The sequence below is a fragment of the Zingiber officinale genome, chromosome 9A (genome assembly GCF_018446385.1).
Source record: "Zingiber officinale cultivar Zhangliang chromosome 9A, Zo_v1.1, whole genome shotgun sequence".
NCBI classification, from domain to species: domain Eukaryota; kingdom Viridiplantae; phylum Streptophyta; class Magnoliopsida; order Zingiberales; family Zingiberaceae; genus Zingiber; species Zingiber officinale.
The window spans coordinates 104,540,956-104,559,875 of NC_056002.1; the positions used below are offsets into that span (position 1 = coordinate 104,540,956).

Consider the following 18,920-nt stretch of genomic DNA (forward strand, 5'->3'; position numbering starts at 1 on the left):
TATATTTCACAGAGAACATTTGAGGTTCCAATTCTTTAAAATTAACTAATTAATTAATTAATTAAACTAAATAAATAAAGGCCGGGGCCATGTTATATTACAGCTAGCAGAGGTCTGGTTGGAGATTTTTAGGGATATGACGACTCTTGCCCGTGTCGTCGCTCGCTGCATCCCTCCAGTCAATGAGCTAGCAGTGCGCGAAAGTTTATGCTCGTTCGGCGTCAGCTTTGTTTGATTCGCAACGTGTTCGACATTTTGACGCAACCAATTAAGATAGTTAATTAAGCAGGACCACCACCTCGATGGACATGGGCACTTGTTTCTTGATCAATGGAGTTTAGGGACCGTAATAGTGATCAAGTGTATGGGCTGCTTATGCCAATCGATCGGTAGGTGCCACGGAGCTGTCACTATGCCCGATCGGCCAATAATAAGTGAAGCATGAAGTTGGAAAAAGCTAGAAGCATGATGAGCTTAATTATTAATTCTTAATTAGTTACTTGCAGTGAACTAAATTTTCACTTAATATAGATGTCTCTGTTTTAATAGGGTGAAAGGAAGTAAATTATAATATCAATTTATAGGCGACCGTTACGTAATTAGGGACATAATTAGGTACGGAGCGGCCAAGCGTGGACTTGGAGGGTATATGATTGATCAATTAGCCGAATGAGTGATGACCCGTGAAAAGATATGGAGCGTGAGTCGTAGAATCAGAGATTCTACCGTTGCGTGCGGGGCACGGAGACGCTTTCGGGTGGCATTTTCATATGTTGCATCTCTCTTGATATCCATTAGCTTCGGCTTTAGTTTGAGTAGAGGTTCCGTGGCTGATGCAAGCTGTGCGCGTTTACATGTTGTAACTCGATGCAGTGTTTTGTTCTGCACTGCGTTAAATTCAAGCGCTGTAGCTGTTGGTGTCAATTTGATTTTTATTTTTAAAAAAATATTTTTGATTTTTGAGATGTTTTTATATCACATTTAAATTGTGGATGATTTTGCACTTAAAATTATGAACTTCTCAATAGACTATTTATTTTTTAGATTTTTCAAAGGGAGTAGTCGTTTTTTATTTTACTGTAGTACTACATTCAAATAACAACACCATTACGATACTATAGATTTTAAATATCAATATCACAGTAGTATTGCATTTCAAAACTCAACATCATTTTACTATTGTATAAATCTTAAGATAGATATCACTGTAGTATGATTTCTTGAAATTCAGTACTATAATGAGTTGTTCTTTGAATACAGCACTAAAGTTAAGTGCAGGTGCCTTTGAAAATCTAAAAATTATGTATATTTTTTTTAATTTCATAATTTTAAATGCTCCTTTGTTCAATTATGGAACATAATTAGAATCTTTGAGAAAATGAAAAACTTAAAAAGAAGTAAACTTTGCAAGTAGCTAGACAACAACTAAATCGATCTAATATAAAACTTGTGCCACTCATTTGGTTGTACATCATGCCCCGGCCCTTCCCTGACCCAACTCTTGTTGAAAAAAAAAACAACCCTAGCTATTAATGAATCTCTATCCTATTGATTAATCTAATACATTCTTTAATCTAACATTCGCAATCTGAGCACAGAATATGTCGATTATATATGCAAGTCACATGTTGCTCGTCCCATCTTGTTCTTTTTCTTTTTCTTTTTTTTTTCTTTTTTTAATAAAGAGGAGAAAATATTACAATTTGTAATTGTAAATGGCGGGACGCGATGGAGTCCAGCACATTGACTGCGGCGACAAACAGCCATCTATTTTGATTCTCTTAATTTCACGTTTGCAGCTAGCCTGTGCAGATGTGACAAAAGTTGCGATCGATTGAGCAGGTAGCTTGTGCCAGCTTGCTGCGCTATTTATTTCCATGACTTTCTCTGGGAGCTGATACAGGGATTGCCGAAAGTACCTCGGTAGTATCGGAGAGTCAATTATTTTGCTGAGGTGGAGGTCATTCGATCGGGTCATTTAAGACAATCAATTTAGAGCGATTTAGTCGGTCGGCTTTCTTCACTCCTAGGTGCTCCGCTCAACCAGCTCAGAGTGATCTCGCCAGTTGACTTTCCCCGACTTGAGGGGCTTAACTCCCCTCAACACAGGTGCTCCGTTCAACCTGTTCAGAGTGATTCAGCCGGTCGGCTTTCCTCGACACAGGGACTTAACTCCCATGAACACAGGTGCTCCACCCAACCAGCTCAGAGTGATCTAGTCGGTCAGCTTTCCCCAACTCTAGGGGCTTAGCTCCCATGAACACAAGTGCTCTGCTCAACCAACTCCGAGTGATCCAGTCAGTCAGTTTTCTCCGACTCTAGAGGCTTAGCTTCTCTTAGCACAAGTCCCCTGCCCTCCTAGCTCAGAGTGAGCCAACTGGTCATATTCTCCCGATCTCATGGATTTAGCTCTCCTGAAGTCTTTAATGATGAACTGACATTCAATGAGACTAGATATAATTATACAAGAAATGAGCAATGAGATTAAGGGGGTACTTGGTCTCGGAAAAAAATGGGAATGAAAATAGAAATGATAGAAGTGATGAATGAGACTAGAGGGGTTTTCATTTCCCCCTATTTTGCTAAGTAATGGCTCATTCCTATACTTGGGAGATTGAATCCGTGAGATCCACCACCAATTACCCAAATCAAATATCAATTTTTCATTTCTTTTCCATTCCCTACATTCATACCATCCAACCAAACACCTCCTAATTGATGCTACTTTTCTTATGATAGGACATAATTAATGAATAGAGATGGTCATCTCAATGATATTATAAAAGAAGTCCACGCCTGCAAGCACTATATATTTTTTCACATTCACTACTGTACGTCCATCTTCATCTTCTCCGTTGAGTTGAGCGTTGAAATAGTTGCGTCGGGACATCCCTAACCATCCTCCTAATATTCTTTTTCCATTCTTTTGTGCCTTGCAGAAAAATAAATCCATTATCTTAACAACCGATCTAGTGTCGGACCATAGATATAGACTGTTTTGTGCCTTGTAGGAATTAACCATTGGAGGTTATTTTACAGTCAACTTAATAGCCAGCTCATCGATGATTCATTCAACGTTCAAAATCAGTCGCCAATAAAGTTTTGTATTCTTCGATCTATTAATTATACATACGTTTTGGCAGCACTTGGTGGTTGTGACTTGTGATTAATAACAAACGCTAATGTTCGAGAGCAGTACTTGTCATGGAGAAATAATTCCATCTGGCCTGTCCGGCCACATGAGAACCATGCACACTGATTAATTGCGTCTTATTCAAAAACATGCATACAAGTATAGTTGGCGAGTTTTTGGCTGCACGCTGATTAATCCTGCAGCGATGTGGAAATTATGATTGAACTCGTCGTCGGTGGAGAGAAGGACATTTTGTAGTGTTCCACGCCGAACGATATATATGAGTTACGAAATCAATCAATGAAACTATATATATATGATCAAATGGCCAAGACTAAAAATTACAGAATGGCCGGCGCTTTATGTTTTAACTTCTGAGAGCTTTCGTTACTTGTTGAGGCTGTTGCTGTTGAGCTTGTCTGACGCTCGAGGGTGACTGCTCAGCTAGCTTACAGTGCACAATCTCCACTGACCATGCAAGTTGTCCGAGATGGGGTTCCATAATTTTGACAACGATTGTAACACCTGCAGGCCAGAGTCGAACCGTCCTGTAGTGTAGCATTCGACTGCCCTTGAGAATTTGTCTTCCTTCCTTCATCACAAGTGGCGTAGCCGCATGGTGACGAGGGATACAACCGTTCTCCTCAGATTTTTTTTTTCTTTTAATAAATATAAAACTATCTCAACGGAAAATTAAAATTGATCGACCACTTATTTAGAAAGTCTTACGAGTAAATTATCATTGGTATCATTTTAATGAAAAAATATAGCAACTTGAAATATTAAAAAATATTAAATATTGAATTTTAAAAATAAAATATATAGAATGAATTAAATAATAGAATTTGAAAAGAGAACGCTAAATTAAAATTGAATCGGATTTGAACTAAATTCAATGAGTAAACGTGAATATAAGAATTATATTGGTTCAAATCGAGATTGATTTGAAATTGATTTAACTAAGTTATGGCCGAATTACGTTTAGGGTTTAAACAATTGTTCAATCGGTTTAAAATTAATTAGGGTATTTTTAAGAAAAAAATTTCTTTCTTTGTTTTCTCCCATGCCATAAACAACCACCATATTTTCGTTCTTTTCTCTCTTTTATTTTTTGATTTCTTTTTCTTCCCCATTTCCTTCTTCTCCTTTTTTTTTCTCCTACTATTATAAATCTGTAATTTTTTTTTCTCTTCTTCTCAAGCACAAGAGTTCTATTTTCTCTTCTCCAACAAATAAAAAACATAACATCAACTACTGTCCTCTTCCAACAACAAAAGTAGCCCTCACATCTTCTTATTCTCATGTTTTCAAGGGTTTTATTAGCACTATAAAATAATCCTATTTTGCTCTCTTTATGTCATTGCTGAGTTCACCGAAGCTAGTCGAGATTATTAACGAAAAAGATAATTAAAATACTCTTCTTTTGCTTTTTCCTCTCTATGTTTTATTCTTTATTTTTCTCAAAAGTAACAATCTTTCTTTTATTTTTTTTTCCACTGAACAACCCTTTACAAGTAGCTCTTTTACCCTTTGTTCAACCACTACAAGTAGCTTCTTTACCCTTTGTTCAACCACTACAACAACAAGAGAAGTGAATTATTCTTTTTCTTTTTTTTTCATATTTCATTAATTAAAGGAGAGTGATAAAGTATCTTCGTGTCATTACCAGCTCACCGAAGCTAGTCGAGATTATTAATGGAGAAGGTAATTAAAATACTCTTCTTTTGCTTCTTCCTCTCTATATTCTATTTTTTATTTTTCTTAACGGTCTTCCTTGAGCAGCCCTTTACAAGCAGCTCTTTTAATCTTCGTTCAATCACTACAAATAGCTCTTTTATCCGTTGTTCAACCACTACAACAACAAGAGAAGTGAATTATTCTTTTCTTTTTTTTCATATTTCATTAATTAAAGGAGAGTAGTAAAGTATAAATTTTATTTTATTAAATTGCTAGTTAGGATGATTACTTAGATCAAAATGAAGGTTTTATATATAGGAATGTTAAATATTATAAGGAAGTGAGATCATAAATAATTCTTCGATTGAGTTATAGATAAATTCTGGAGATTGACGGATAGTTGTTTCAATTGGATACAAGAGCAAAGGTCAAAAATTTTAATTTAAATTTATTTTCAACCCTTTAAATTCAAAATTTAGATTTTTGGAAGAGAATGAGAATGTGATTGATAGAAGTGAAGAAGGGGAATGAGGGCTTCAATTTGAACAGTATTTTTTTTTATTCTCCCATTTTGCTCAATATGATCTATTCCCATGTTTGGGGAATTGAATCTATAGAATCGACCACCAATCTCCCAAACCAAACATTAATTTTCAATCTCTTTCCTATTTTCCACTCCTATTCCATCCAACCAAGCACCCAATATTTAGAATATTTAAAATTTTTAATGTTTAAATATTTTAGAGTTGGATAATTTCATTTTATATTATATTATTTTTTATTTATTAAATTCGTTCTCGTTGAAAATCTTGACTACGACCCTCTTCATCACTGTCCATTCCCTCTCTTCTATCGGAGAAGAGTTCCAATAGCTCTTTAGCCAGGCTTGCTAATTTCATAATTTCGGCTTGTTAGTTAGAGACCCAGAGTCAATCATATGATGATTATTATATGGATTCATTATATCATATTCCTATATATATAAAAGCTTTTGTTTTGGTTATTATACTTACTTGTATTGGTGTCAAATAACTAAGTATAATAGCGTCCTTGAGTAGAAGGTTCTTACCTATATCAATCGATTGGTTGAATCGATAGTGAGATAATATAGGGAATGCTACTCTTAATCATTCCTAATCAAGTATTAACATTCAAGGACAATGTTAATGCGATGAGACTATCATGTAGGTCAACTCAATGTCTTGATCTCATAAGTCATGGATATAAAGATATCAAGTTGACACATGGATATGCATTGGAGAATGTATACTAAATGACCCGCCATGAGAAAGTATCATGGATCGTTATATGAGTGTCATATACTTTCACATGTGACTATTAGTATGACTACTAGTCCTTGGACCTGAAGTCACCATGGTTCCCTACATAAGGAGTTGCATACTTTGACTTCGTCAAACGTCATCCATAATTGGGTGGACTATAAAGGCGATTACTGGGTATGTAACAAATTATGCGGAGGGAAGTGAGTGATGTAGATGGGATCTATCCCTCCCATATAACGGGAGTAACATCGTTATTCTTGATAGAGTGAGACCATTAAGTGCATGGTCATGTCCAAATGAGTCAATATGAGATATTGAGCTCATTTGATTATAGTGAGTCTACTTGGAGTTCAAGATTTAGATTGATCAGAGGATGACACCATCTATGCCTCAAATTGATCAATCTAGATGTCATGGATAGAAGGACATTGTCATATATTGTGAAGAGTCACAATTAGTAGTCATAAGGTGATGTTGGATCTCAACATTCTTGTAACTTTGGTAGTAATGATGTGTTGCTAGATACCGCTCATTACTTATGCTTCTAAATGAGTTTAGAAGCATTGCCAACGTTACAAGAACATATAGGGTCACACACAAAGGACAATTAGATGGAGATTCGATTCATATGATGAACCAAGAGAATTAGGTTCATGTGATAAACCGAATTGGATTAAGAGTAATCCAAATTAGATTAATTGAGTAAGACTTGAGTTAGACTCAAGTGAGGCTAGACTTGAGTTAGACTCAAGTGGGGCTTAATGATGATATTCATTGAATTTTGAATTCAATGATAAATGAAATTCAATTTGAATTTTAGATTCAAATTTTGAATGAGTTTCAAAATGGTCATTTAATGAAGAATGAATATTCATTAAATATTCATTAAGGCTCATTAATGAGGCTCATTAATGGTATTAATGAGCATTAAGTATTTTCATTAGATGAAAACACTTAAGCCATTTTTTACTCTTATTTTGATGATCGATCATTATTATTCCTCCTTGCTTCTTTTTCTCTCCCTCTCCTCCTCCTTGGCCGAACACTATTAGAGTGCTAGCACACTCTAAGTGTTTTTTCCATCTCTATTGTTCGTGTGGATACGTATAGAGGTATGTCCATTTGAACACACTCGAGATCCGACAACTTTTGGACGAGCGGGATTCGCGAAGGGCTTCGCTATAAGGGTAATCTCTTAACCATGTAGATCTAATGTAGATCTAGGATAGAAAACTTGTACATGTAAAATTTTATCTTCGCACGGATCCGGTGGCATGAGAATTCGAGATTTCCGTAATACAAAAAGTGATTTTTTACGGCCCAAAAATCCCAACACGACTCTTGTTGCATATAAAATAAAATTTTAGTTCAAGAAAGAATATTTGTGAAATTATAAATTGTCTATTTTTTTCAAATTAATTTTATTTCTGTTTACTTTTCTCCTCTTTTAAGAGACTAAGGAGGTGAATACGAATTGAGAGTCCGCCCACTTACTTTAATTTGTTTCCGTCCACTCCAAACGTTCCATCACAAAAAGAGAGAAACAAGAAGTTTTAAGTACGTTAGTGAGAAGCACGTCACTGAAGGTCCAACATTGCACATGGTGCCAACTCACACACACAATAACGTGCAGAATTTTCTCTCTTTTTGTTTTTCTTAATTTTTTCTCTTTATTTAAACAGTGTGTAAAAAAAAAAAATCGAACAATCAAATAGTGTAATGTAATCTTCTCATGCAACCGTCTCGTTCAATTCAGCTTAAATTTGCCATAACGTACGGCGTAGCTCATTTAATTTGTTAAGCATCTTCCAACAATTTCTCTTACCATTTTACACTCCTTTCTAATATTTTAGCAAAATAAAAGGCCATTTGATTTAGATGAATAAGAGTGAGAATGGAAATGAGAATTATTGATTGTCATTGTTAATATTTGGATTATAGGAATAGGAATACAAATAAGGGAATGAATCCTTAAAATTAGGTAATAACTCATTCCCATGTACCTCCCCTCCAATGAGCCATTACCCTATTTTCATCAATCAAAATATTCCCTTATTTCAAAAATATCCTTGACCTAAAACTAAAATTTTCTCTCTTAATATCAAATATCAAAATATATTTATTTTTTTTTCTTTCATATCACTTCTCTCTCCTTGTTCTCTCTCATCATATTTTCTCTCTCATCATTTTATCACACACTTTCTCTCTCCTTAATCTCTCCTATCACACTCTCTTTCCTCTTTTTTTCTCATCACACTTTCTCTTTCATCATACTTTCTCTCTTATCATATTTTTTCTTTCATCATACTTTCTCTCTCCTCAATCTCTCTTGTCACACTCCCTCTTTTTTTTCCCTCAACACACTTTCTCTCTCATCATACTTTCTTTCTCTTCAATCTCTCCCATCACACTCACTGTTCTCTTTTTTTTCTCATCACACTTTCTCTCTCATCATACTTTCACTCTCACCATACTTTCTCTCTCATCACATACTCTCTCCTCATTTTTCTCATTATATTTTCTCTCTCTTTATCCTCTCCCATCATACTTTCTCTCACATCATATTTTCTTTCTCATCATGCTCTCTCCTATCACACTCTCTTTTCTCATTTTCTCTCAGCACACTTTCTCTCTCTTCATTCTTTCTTATCACACTTTTTCTCTCATGAGACTTTCTCTTTCATCATTCTCTTTCATTATATTTTTCTCTCACATTCATCTTTCTCTCACATTTAATTTTTTCTCTTATTTTCTTTTAAGGGTAAAAAAATGAAATTTTGATTTATTCCGATAGAAAATATGCAACTAACCAAACATTGCTTTTAAGAGTGATATCCATGCTCATATCCATTCCCATTCCACAATACAATGATTCTCATTCCGATTTCTATTCCTAGGAAAGAACCAAACGCCCCCTAAAAGTTAATTGTTAAAATAATTCAAATTTAGTTCTAGAATTTTGGAATATTTTGAATATATTAGAGTAAAATGATGATATCTCAGTATTGTTAATTCTTAAAAAAATAGAGAAATAAATCCTAAAAAATATTTTATCCTAACACAAAGCCAAATAGTCCTTTGTTTACCTATCCCAAAACATATTGAAACAAACACTCTATACTAAATATCCCAACTCATCCGGCTACCTATTTTGATTACATGATATGAGAAAATGAAGTTGGAAAGAAAAGGGGAAGGTGCACCTTTATAAAACAAAAATAGGTGTCTTTTGAAAAATCTGTCAATATATATCAAATGATATAATTTTATTTTAAAAATAAAACATTTTATAATTAATTCGCAATTCTAAACTGAAAAATATATTTTTAATTAATAAGTTTTTTAAGAATGAGCATTTATTCAACTAAGAAATAACAAAATTATGAGTTAATTGTAAAATAAATGTAATAATTCAAAAATAATTTAATCTGATACCTAATTGCATTTTAAGATGGAAAAAAAAAATTCATACCAGATGCATAAAACTTAACTCCTAAATAAAAATTATATTTTAAACGAATCCAGTACTATAAAAAAATACACAAAAAAACATTGTAATAAAACAACCGATAGAAAAAGCAAAAACATCAATTTGCCGACCCCGAGTTTAGTGTGGTGGTAAGAGACAAAATTGGAACGTCACGTCAAGAGCCAATGCTCCTAAAATTACTTTGAGGAAAAAGGAAATGAAATTAAAATTTTAGAAGGACCAAACAAACAAACAAAAAAACTCATGCAAAAACACTCAGCCCCAACAAATATTTATGGTGCAATTGATATAAAAATAAGTCACTCAAGAAAAATACGCTCCAATCAATTCTCAAATAAGTTTCCACAATCCCACTCCAGCGAAGGGGCTAAACCTTTACCACAATAAATGAAAGTCATGTGTTTGACAATGATTGTGAGGTGAAACTTTAGTTCCACAGTCAGTCAATTTGAGATTCATCTGAAATCAAAAAGGCATGAACTGGTACATGTTGAACTGGTACATGTTTGAAAAACAGGAGAAATCAAGTTACTTTCCAGTTAAATATCCAACAAACTGGAATGTCAAAAAAGCGAGTTTCTTTCTGAAACCTCTTTATTCACTACTTTGGTGAAGCTTTGGTATCAGATGCGGCAAAATTGAGTTTACGAGGATTTTGTGACCTCATGGATGGCATTTGCCAAGTAGCCAACGTTGCCCGTCGTGACACCAGCCATACTGTAGATTCCAGCACGATCAACAAATCGTACCAGAAAACATTTAAAATGCTATATGAATGAAAACATTTCCTCAAGGGAGATCATATAAAAAGCAAGTTATACCTGATTCGACCATTGCGTGTCATATATATGTGGAATTCATTGGTCAAGCGATCCACTTGTTCAGGTGTCATACCACTGTAGCAGAACATCCCAATCTAATTCCAGAAAAACAAGAACAGAATAAAATTAATTAGGAACTGGACAACTGGTGGAGTTTTCAAAGAAGGAATTAGCATGTCACCAGAAAAGGAAAGAATCAGCAGATACAATATGTGCGTCGCATCCAAACATTTTATGACGAGTTTATATGTTTTGGTTAGCTGAAGCAAGATCTTCCTTGCCTATTTTCCCCAAACTAATGTACCTTATGTGAAAGTGTGATCAATTGAGCAACAAATAAATCATAAAGATGTAGCTTTAACCAGTTTAATGAGAAAGAAGAAATTAATGGAACCCTAGCTCATGGTGTTAAGAAGAAAACAGTCATCCAAGATTCAAAATCACTTCACCGGGATAGCAATTTCTTCCTCCTCTTCCTATATTGTAGTATCAGTGCTAATCAGAGCCACCTCAGGATGTCATCTGTACCAATGACATATCTCATTCTAGATAGGACCAAAACCACGACTCAGAACAAGAATCTTGGTTTATTCTAAAAGTTTAAAGAAAAATTTTGGATTTCCCTTTTAGAATTCATAGGAAACTTCTAGAATGGGTGTTTTCAATCACATGGGTCTTTTGTTGGTCATTTTCCCTTTTATTCTCGTCCTATGGATTGTAAGATACCTTTATACAAGAAAATTTTGACCTAACAATGGCAAACTGTAGGGTTTTCTTCCTCTCCTGGCTCCCAGCCTAATCCAACAGCATAGCCTTGAAAATGCATTACTATCAGAGTAGGCTTGGTGCAAACCAATGAAAATTGTGATTCATACTAAAAAAAATTAAACTGAATTAGGACTAGGTAGTTACAGATTTACCTGATTTGTTATGTGCTCCCAAGACAAAGGTGAACCCAACTTCTCAAGATTTTCACGAAGCGCATTTCGCATTCCAATGATGCGGTCAGCCATACTCTGCAATAATCAGAATATTAATATCAACGAATTGCAAAATGAAGAAGCTAAGGTTGGTTGTCCAATCACCTTAACCTCCTTCAGCCACAGAGATTTTAGCTCCGGATCACCTAGTATTGTTGAAACAACTAGCGCACCATGAACTGGAGGGTTGCTATACATGGGCCTAGCTATCTGTTGCAACTGGCTCTTCACAGCTACTGCTTGCAACTCATCTTCACAAAGGATACTATTGAAAACATGAAAGCAACTTAATAAATTAAACCAAAAATGATCGAGGGGAAATAATAGTGAATTTTGATCCAATTTTGAATAGGTTTCCTTCTCTCTGATGAAGATTTTGCGCGCGCGCGCACACACACAAACTATTGGAGAGACATAAATCTATAGCACAGGACCATAAAGGAAGAAGCACTGAGTACATCTCTAACTCAAGTAAACAACGCAATGAAAAATGAATCCACATTTGTAAAAGAAATAGTTATTGTTCATTAGATTTTTCTTTTCCCACTTGATGGACAGGTGGGATTTATTCATTATCAGAAGAACAACTTATCCACGTAGCATTTAGAGCTAGAAGATCATGTAAACTGCAAAATCCAGTCCATATGATCAAACAACCAACTATTTTCCAAAAAGAGTGGTACATTGCATGCTCATTTATACTGTATGTTTCATGTTCAAGTTACAGAGGAAAAATTCATTTTGAACAGTATTAGTATGAAGTAAGCTGATTATAACCTATTGATATTCAAAATAATATATTCTCCTCTACGGTACAAAAATAACTGGCACAGAATTGTCTTGGATTTGCATGGGCTAGAAGGAACTTTCTGCTCCTATTTTCATGATAACGTGTTTATCTAAGATTTAAAAAAAAAAACTCAGTACCTAAGGCATCCAGCCCTTTGTCCATAGAGTCCCATATTTTTTGCATATGATTGGGCACAACCAATCTGGTGTCCATCTTCAAGGAAAATTCGAATTGCTTTGGCATCTTTCTCTGGATCACCACTAGCAAAACCTTGATATGCCATGTCGAAAAATGGGAAGTGCTTCTTAACCTATAAAAATATAGATAAAAGTTTAATCAAAACATTAGACAAATTGTATAATGTTGTTACCAACCACCAAGGAAAAACAGTAGCAAATACCTTGAACTGATAAGATATCTCTCTCCACTGTTCCTCAGAAGGGTCAACTCCTGTTGGATTATGAGCGCATGCATGAAGCAAGAAGAATGAACCATTTGGAGCATTCTGACGCAATTAACCAATAAAATGTCAGAACATAACCTAATATTACATGTATTTGCATCCATCAAGTTACCCACATAATGGGGTTCAGACATATTGGCAGATCATTTAGCATTATCTAACGATGGCAAAAGATACATAGTATCTTGATACAAATTGCTATAAAAGGTTCACGAAGCACAAGAAAAGTACTTTTAACGAATACGGAACAAAATATAATAAAGAGAAGAAAATAATAAAGAGAAGCACATGAGATGGGGTTTAAAGAATTGATTGTAAATTCAATTACATCTTCAGCGATCAACTTCTTGTAGAACTCTTAGTATGGGAACGTCACCAATTTTTTTCCAAACCTAAATATATAAAAGTGTAATCTCTTGTAGTATTAGAAGCGAGATTTATGTCATTTTCTGAGCCATTCAAAATTAACTAGCCACCTTGATATCATCCATCATAGATGCAAAGTCAAGTCCTTTTGTATCAGGGTGGTAATAACGGAAAGTCCTTTGTGGAACATTAGCATCTCTCCATATGTTATGGTGGCTGCAAAATAGTGAACATGATCTGAGAAGATAGCGCAAACAAATGACACATCTTTGCAAACACATTAAAAAACCAAATGAAAAAAATACAAAACATCGAAAAATTGAAATAAAGGGAAAACTCACTTAGACCAAGTTGGTATCGGTATATAAATCTGTGAGTCAGGTAGGAAACGCTTCTGGAAGTCAGCAAAAAGCCTGCATGCACCTGTTCCAGAAAGAGCCTGAACAGCCGCAATTCTTTTGTCTTTTATGAACTCAGAATCATCCCCATAAGCAAGTTTCAGTGATTCCTCAATCATCTTAATGCTTCCTCCCATGGGAAGATACTCCCTGTAATTAACTAAACATCATTACCTCCTAGATTATAAAATAAAATAATGGCCTTGGGCCATGATGATTTCTTGAGGAAGCAACTTTAAATGTTTCATCAACCCTACCATACCATCTTTTAGAGTATCAGAATGGATGAATATGTGTGCAGTTTCATGCTATAGGAAAGATATCCAACTAATCCAATTAGATGATTTGCATTTCAAAAGTCAGGTAGAGCTTTGTTTCACACAAAAGATTTGCATGAAACAGCCATTTAGTTAGACAAACAATGATCATTGAACAAAGTTGTGATTACTACAGACTTGTAGCCCAGGAAAATGCAATTTTATACAGTGGTTAAGTGGATACGGGCGTGAAAAAGAAAATACCAGAGCCTCCACCAGCTCAATTTCCATGAGATAGTGGCATGCAACTAAACCAACTAAAGTTAGGAGAACAGAAAAAGAAAAGTATGGAGCGGATTCCCCTGGACCGCATCAAGTTGCTGAGGGAAACATGTTGATAAATTTGAGGCTGAAATTAAATATATCGCTATAAAAGAAGAGTAGATGGAAAACGAAGCCAAAAAAGAAAAGAAAAAAAAAGGATAAACTTTGAGAAACGGTAAGCTATGCACGACGATCAAAGTTGAGAAATGCGAAAGGTTAGAATATGGCTATTAGAGATAACACGAGGTAAGAGAAAGCAAAGCACGAGAAGGAAAAGAACACTACATGTTAAGGCGTCCTGCGATCCTACGTTCTGCTTCTCTGACGCATTCAAGAACCACCGGCTTCCCGTTGTCGTCACGATAAGCTCCCTAATAACCAAAAAACAAAAGCATCCAACTTCTTAATCCATCAGACCGGAAATCCTCGACTTGCATAAAAAGGATCAAAGTTGCGCAAGCAAGGAGAAGGAACATACCACTCCAACATTGACTTTTTCGGGACTAGGATCGGCGAGGAAGGCCTCGGTGACACCAAGGATCGGGTCCTTGGCCGCAGGCTCGACGTGGCCAAACCAGGAAGCCATGGATCGAGCGGCCGACCCCGATCCAACCGCCGGCAAGCCGACGATCCCCCTCCTCAAAATCCCACGCCCGATCGCGGCCATGGGAAAAGATGTCTCACTCGCTTCTCACTACGGAGGCGGAAGAAATCGGCGAAGAAGGCGGAACGAAGATTCACGGCGCGACTGCGGCGGAGAGAAAAGCGTGTCGGGAACTCCCCATTTCCTCTCGCTTCTACAATTAAAAGCGTCCATAGTCATCGGCCCCTCCGCTTTCCATTATTTCCGAATTGTCCTTCGTCACAAGAGATACATTTTTTCTTCCCCTATCTGCGTACCCGATTTTTCGTTGGTTTAATAGGGACTGACGAGTTGGGTCCAGTCGGGCGACGGAAACGGGTGCGAGAATTTTACACTAAAGATATGACTGCATGGGAAAGTTCCTTCTGTCGGTTTGAACGGTTGAGATCAAAATAGAGAACCTGATGAACGGTTCTGTAAGGTACTCGAAAGACTTCCTACGCGGCGAGGCGTGCACAGGATTTGACTTGTTGGAGACTGCGTCGCTCTTATGCAATCAACCGTTCATTTAATTAAAAAAAAATGATTTGATCCTAATAAAATAATCCGGTCATATTAAAAAATTGACAAATTGATCTTGTAGGATGGAAATACTCGTGTTAATACTCGTGTTTTTGTTCATTAGGAAGGAAAAAAAAAACTGATCTCGTAGGATGCATTGATGTATTCCATAAATACAAAATTAAATAAATGAATCTATCATGAGAAACTTGATCATTTGTAACATTACTCACGGATTATGATAGAAAAACAGACAAAGGCATTCTTTCATTTTGAATCGCCAGATAATATTTCATGAACTTTCTTTCCGCATGATTGTATGAAGGATCAAAATGAACAATGCAAGTCAAACAATAGCATGTATTTTCCGTTCATTTTCTAGGAAAATTTCAATCACTTTCTGTGTAAAAGAATCAAAATAGCAAACAATAAAATTGAAGACAAGTTTAATAAATATAGATAACACATGTAAGTCTATACCATCATTATAGATAACTAGTTAAAATTAAATTGACATCAAATAGTATAAATGCAATTAATAGCATAAAAGGTAATATAAATTATTAATATTAAAACTTGAATGTTTTAATTGGAAATAGTATAAATGCAATTAATAGCATAAAAGGAAATATAAATTATTAATATTAAAATTTGAATGTTTTAATTGGAAAGGTATATATATATACCCTAATAAATTGCTGGTTTGATGATTTTAATTATTGATGATTTTTATGAAAATTATTATTAATGTAAATATTTTATATATATCCATTATCAACTTGGTTTATATATTATATATATAAACCAAGTTGATAATGGATATATATAAAATATTTACATTAATAATAACTTTCATAAAAATCATCAATAATTAAAATCATCAAACCAGCAATTTATTAGGGCATCCATAGTCGTAAATCTCTTAAAGAAGTTTATGTTCTATCACATCATTGTCACATCAAAAATTAAAAACCTTAGTTCTTTTAAAAACCATTCTCTATTATCATAAAACCTCTCTCTTTTAAAAATTCCACTTCTTTTAAAATTCTCTCTCTATCCTCTCTCCACTATTTTTTTTATAAACCTAGTCCCAAGATTTTGATACAGGTTTATAAAAAAAACTATAAACCCCACCTATGTAGTGGGGGAGGGGTTTATATTGAAAGATTTATAGTATAAATTGCATGCTATAAACCTCTCACTGCATATGCCATTAAAAATATTTCATTCATTAATTCACCAAAATTAAGACTCGATCCTTAAATATTTGAGAAATTGAGAAAGCATGATACTGCTACACCATTATGCGAGGCATCTTTTACACATCTTTGCTTCCACTGAAAGAAAATAATAAACCAAACTGGTATAAATGCTCGTACTTTTGTTCATTAGAAAGGAAGAAAAGGTTGATGATCTGGTGGTGAAGGAGGGGGCTCTGCCGTACAGTGGTCAACGACACATGGAAATCAAAGTCAAGATGGGCAGGCCAATGTTCTGGCTGAGCGGGGAGGTCACCTCACCGATCGGCCGTGATAGCGCCCAGGCCGGCGTGAAGACAGCTCGATTGCAGGTCGGGTTTCTGATGCTCAGGGGTTCTCGTATAAAAGAGTCGATGCGCCGAGCGACATGTTCGCTCAGCCGAGCTACCGAACAACTAAAGCTGCATGCACGCCCGAGTACGCGACCGAGCGGCTCTCCCGCTCGACCTAGTAACGGACAAGAGACAAAAGAGGACAAAATGGACAGCTGGCAATATCCTTCTCGAGACATGCGCCACCGACAGGCAGCATGGTCGGCGACCAGACCGAATAGAAGATCGTACAGTGGAAGTTTCCACTGTCATGTCAAAGATATGCTCGGACGGTTGCGGTATGACATCAGACGCACTTTTCTGACACGCCCATTTTAAGGTATGCTTGGGGGAGCGGGCACGCCTCGACGAACCTGCACTCACCTCCCCGGGATCCTATATAAGGACCCCTAGACTTCGACGAAGGTATGGGATATCCTTCACTGTAGCTACAGTCTCGTTACTCTGTTTCTGCTTCATCTCGCCGTTGCCTGACTTGAGCGTCGGAGGGTCGTCGCTGGGAACCCCTTCTCGGCCTGGCTTTATTGCAGGTTCGTCAGAGGTCCACGTCATCTGGGAGGTCATCCGAGGACGGCATAGAGCGTCACATCCCCAACGTCCGTCGACTCGATTCTCGACAGGATCAAATTGGCGCCGTCTGTGGGAACGCACCTGAATCCGAACCGAGAAGATAGAGGAGGCTGGACGTTCACACACCGTAACGCTCTCTCCAGAAGAATTCGACGCGCTCATCCAGGCGCGAGCGGCAAAGATAGTGGAGCAGCAGCAGAAGGCGCAAGCCGAACGGATTGCGCAGCAAGCCACCTCGACATCCGGCGACTGAGCGGTGTTGGAAGACCGACCGGAGCAGTTTTCTACCTTGACGCAGAATAAAGGGTGCAGACCGGCACACCGGGAGAGGTGCCGCTCGCTCCAATTCCATTTCATCAAGCCCTTTTCCGGACGCCCTCCGATCTCGCCCAAGCCAACCAGGGGTCATCCGATGAGGCTCCCGCACGGGACGTCAAAAAGGGTAAAGCGCCTCAAACTGAGTCATCCCCCGAACGGATCAATCGCCAGTTCTCCGAGGCGATTCTTCAGGATCCACTCCCGAGGCACTACGCCCCCCTGGCGATTGGGGAGTATAGCGGCACGACTGACCCGGACGACCATCTCGGTAAGTTCGATAACGCCGCTACTCTCCATCAATATACTGACGGAGTTAAGTGTCGGGTCTTCCTCACTACACTGTCCGGCTAGACACAACGATGGTTCCGGAGGTTACCGGAAGGATCGATTCGAAGTTTTAAGGACTTCCGGACGGCGTTCCTCCACCACTTCGCAAGTAGTAGGCGATATCAGAAGACGAGCGTCAGCTTATTTTCCATGAAGCAAGGCCAAGAGAGAGCCTCCGAGCCTACATCCAGCGTTTCAACCAGGCGATCATGGATATCCCCATGGTCTCATCCGAGACAATGATGCATGCCTTCACTCAGGGCTTAGTCAACGGGGATTTCTTCCGTTCGCTCATCTGAAAGTCGTCCCGCGACTACGACCACATGCTGAAAAAGGCAAATGAATATATCAACGTGGAAGAAGCTCAGGCGGCCAGGAGGAAAGAAGCCCCGTCCGAGCCTTCAGCTCTGGCCAAGCAGAGGTTGCTGGCCAGCCATCAGCCACCAAGAGGGTCCCGCGTTGAGGGAACGCCCCCTCATCAGGAAACGAGGCCGCACGTTGTCCAGCATGTGGCGGCCGATCGACCCAAGCAAAAAGAAAAGGTATGGACTCTCATGTTTTGTTCGCTTCACCAGTTAGCAACCCACAACATCCGGGATTGTCGGAGTCTCGGCCTGATTGCTCACCCGACACCAAGAAACTATTGACGCCGATCACCTTTGCCCGATCGACGCCATCGACACCAGTGTACCAGGCGACGAGTGGCTAGGGAATCCCTCGAACGACAACATCATCATCAGCCAAGGGTCAATCCTCGAGTCTCGCGAGAGCGAATGAGACCGTCCACTCGGGAAGAAGAAAATAGGAGCAACACTGCTCAAGGCGAAATCAACATCATTGTGGGTGGACCAACGTGCGGTGACTGAAACCGGGCCAAAAAATCGCATGCTCGACAGTTAAGGATCCATGGAGTAGGCTGCAGTCGGGAGCAGGCACAGGGCCCCGAGATCAACTTCGGGCCCAGAGACCTGGAAGGAGTTGAAGTGCC

At 37.6% G+C, this 18,920-nt stretch overlaps 1 protein-coding gene across 2 annotated transcripts; it reads right to left on the minus strand.

The window, feature by feature from the left end:
• Positions 1-9,935: 9,935 nt before the first annotated feature.
• Positions 9,936-14,791, minus strand: LOC122020417 (aspartate aminotransferase, mitochondrial-like). 2 transcript variants are annotated; one of them, XR_006122223.1, is made up of 11 exons: positions 14,461-14,791; positions 14,268-14,353; positions 13,345-13,551; positions 13,114-13,219; positions 12,575-12,679; positions 12,312-12,484; positions 11,490-11,649; positions 11,325-11,420; positions 10,405-10,499; positions 10,174-10,300; positions 9,936-10,078 (listed from the first exon to the last, which is right to left on the minus strand). XR_006122223.1 is itself a non-coding variant. In XM_042578339.1 (10 exons), exons 1-10 carry the CDS (start codon positions 14,647-14,649, stop codon positions 10,228-10,230), a joined length of 1,290 nt encoding a protein of 429 aa, XP_042434273.1. In that variant the 5' UTR covers positions 14,650-14,790; the 3' UTR covers positions 9,936-10,227. The 2 variants fall into 2 exon arrangements, 1 of the variants encoding a protein (XP_042434273.1); XM_042578339.1 differs by having other exon boundaries at positions 9,936-10,300; positions 14,461-14,790.
• Positions 14,792-18,920: the final 4,129 nt, after the last annotated feature.

Excerpts from the sequence above, each read along its gene's own strand:
- LOC122020417 (XM_042578339.1), bottom strand. The coding sequence starts at position 14,649 with ATGGCCGCGATCGGGCGTGGGATTTTGAGGAGGGGGATCGTCGGCTTG. Across the intron at positions 12,485-12,574 it reads AGATATCTTATCAGTTCAAG|GTTAAGAAGCACTTCCCATT; the intron begins GTATTTGCTACT and ends ATATTTTTATAG. Across the intron at positions 11,650-12,311 it reads CAAAGGGCTGGATGCCTTAG|TATCCTTTGTGAAGATGAGT; the intron begins GTACTGAGTTTT and ends TGTTTTCAATAG.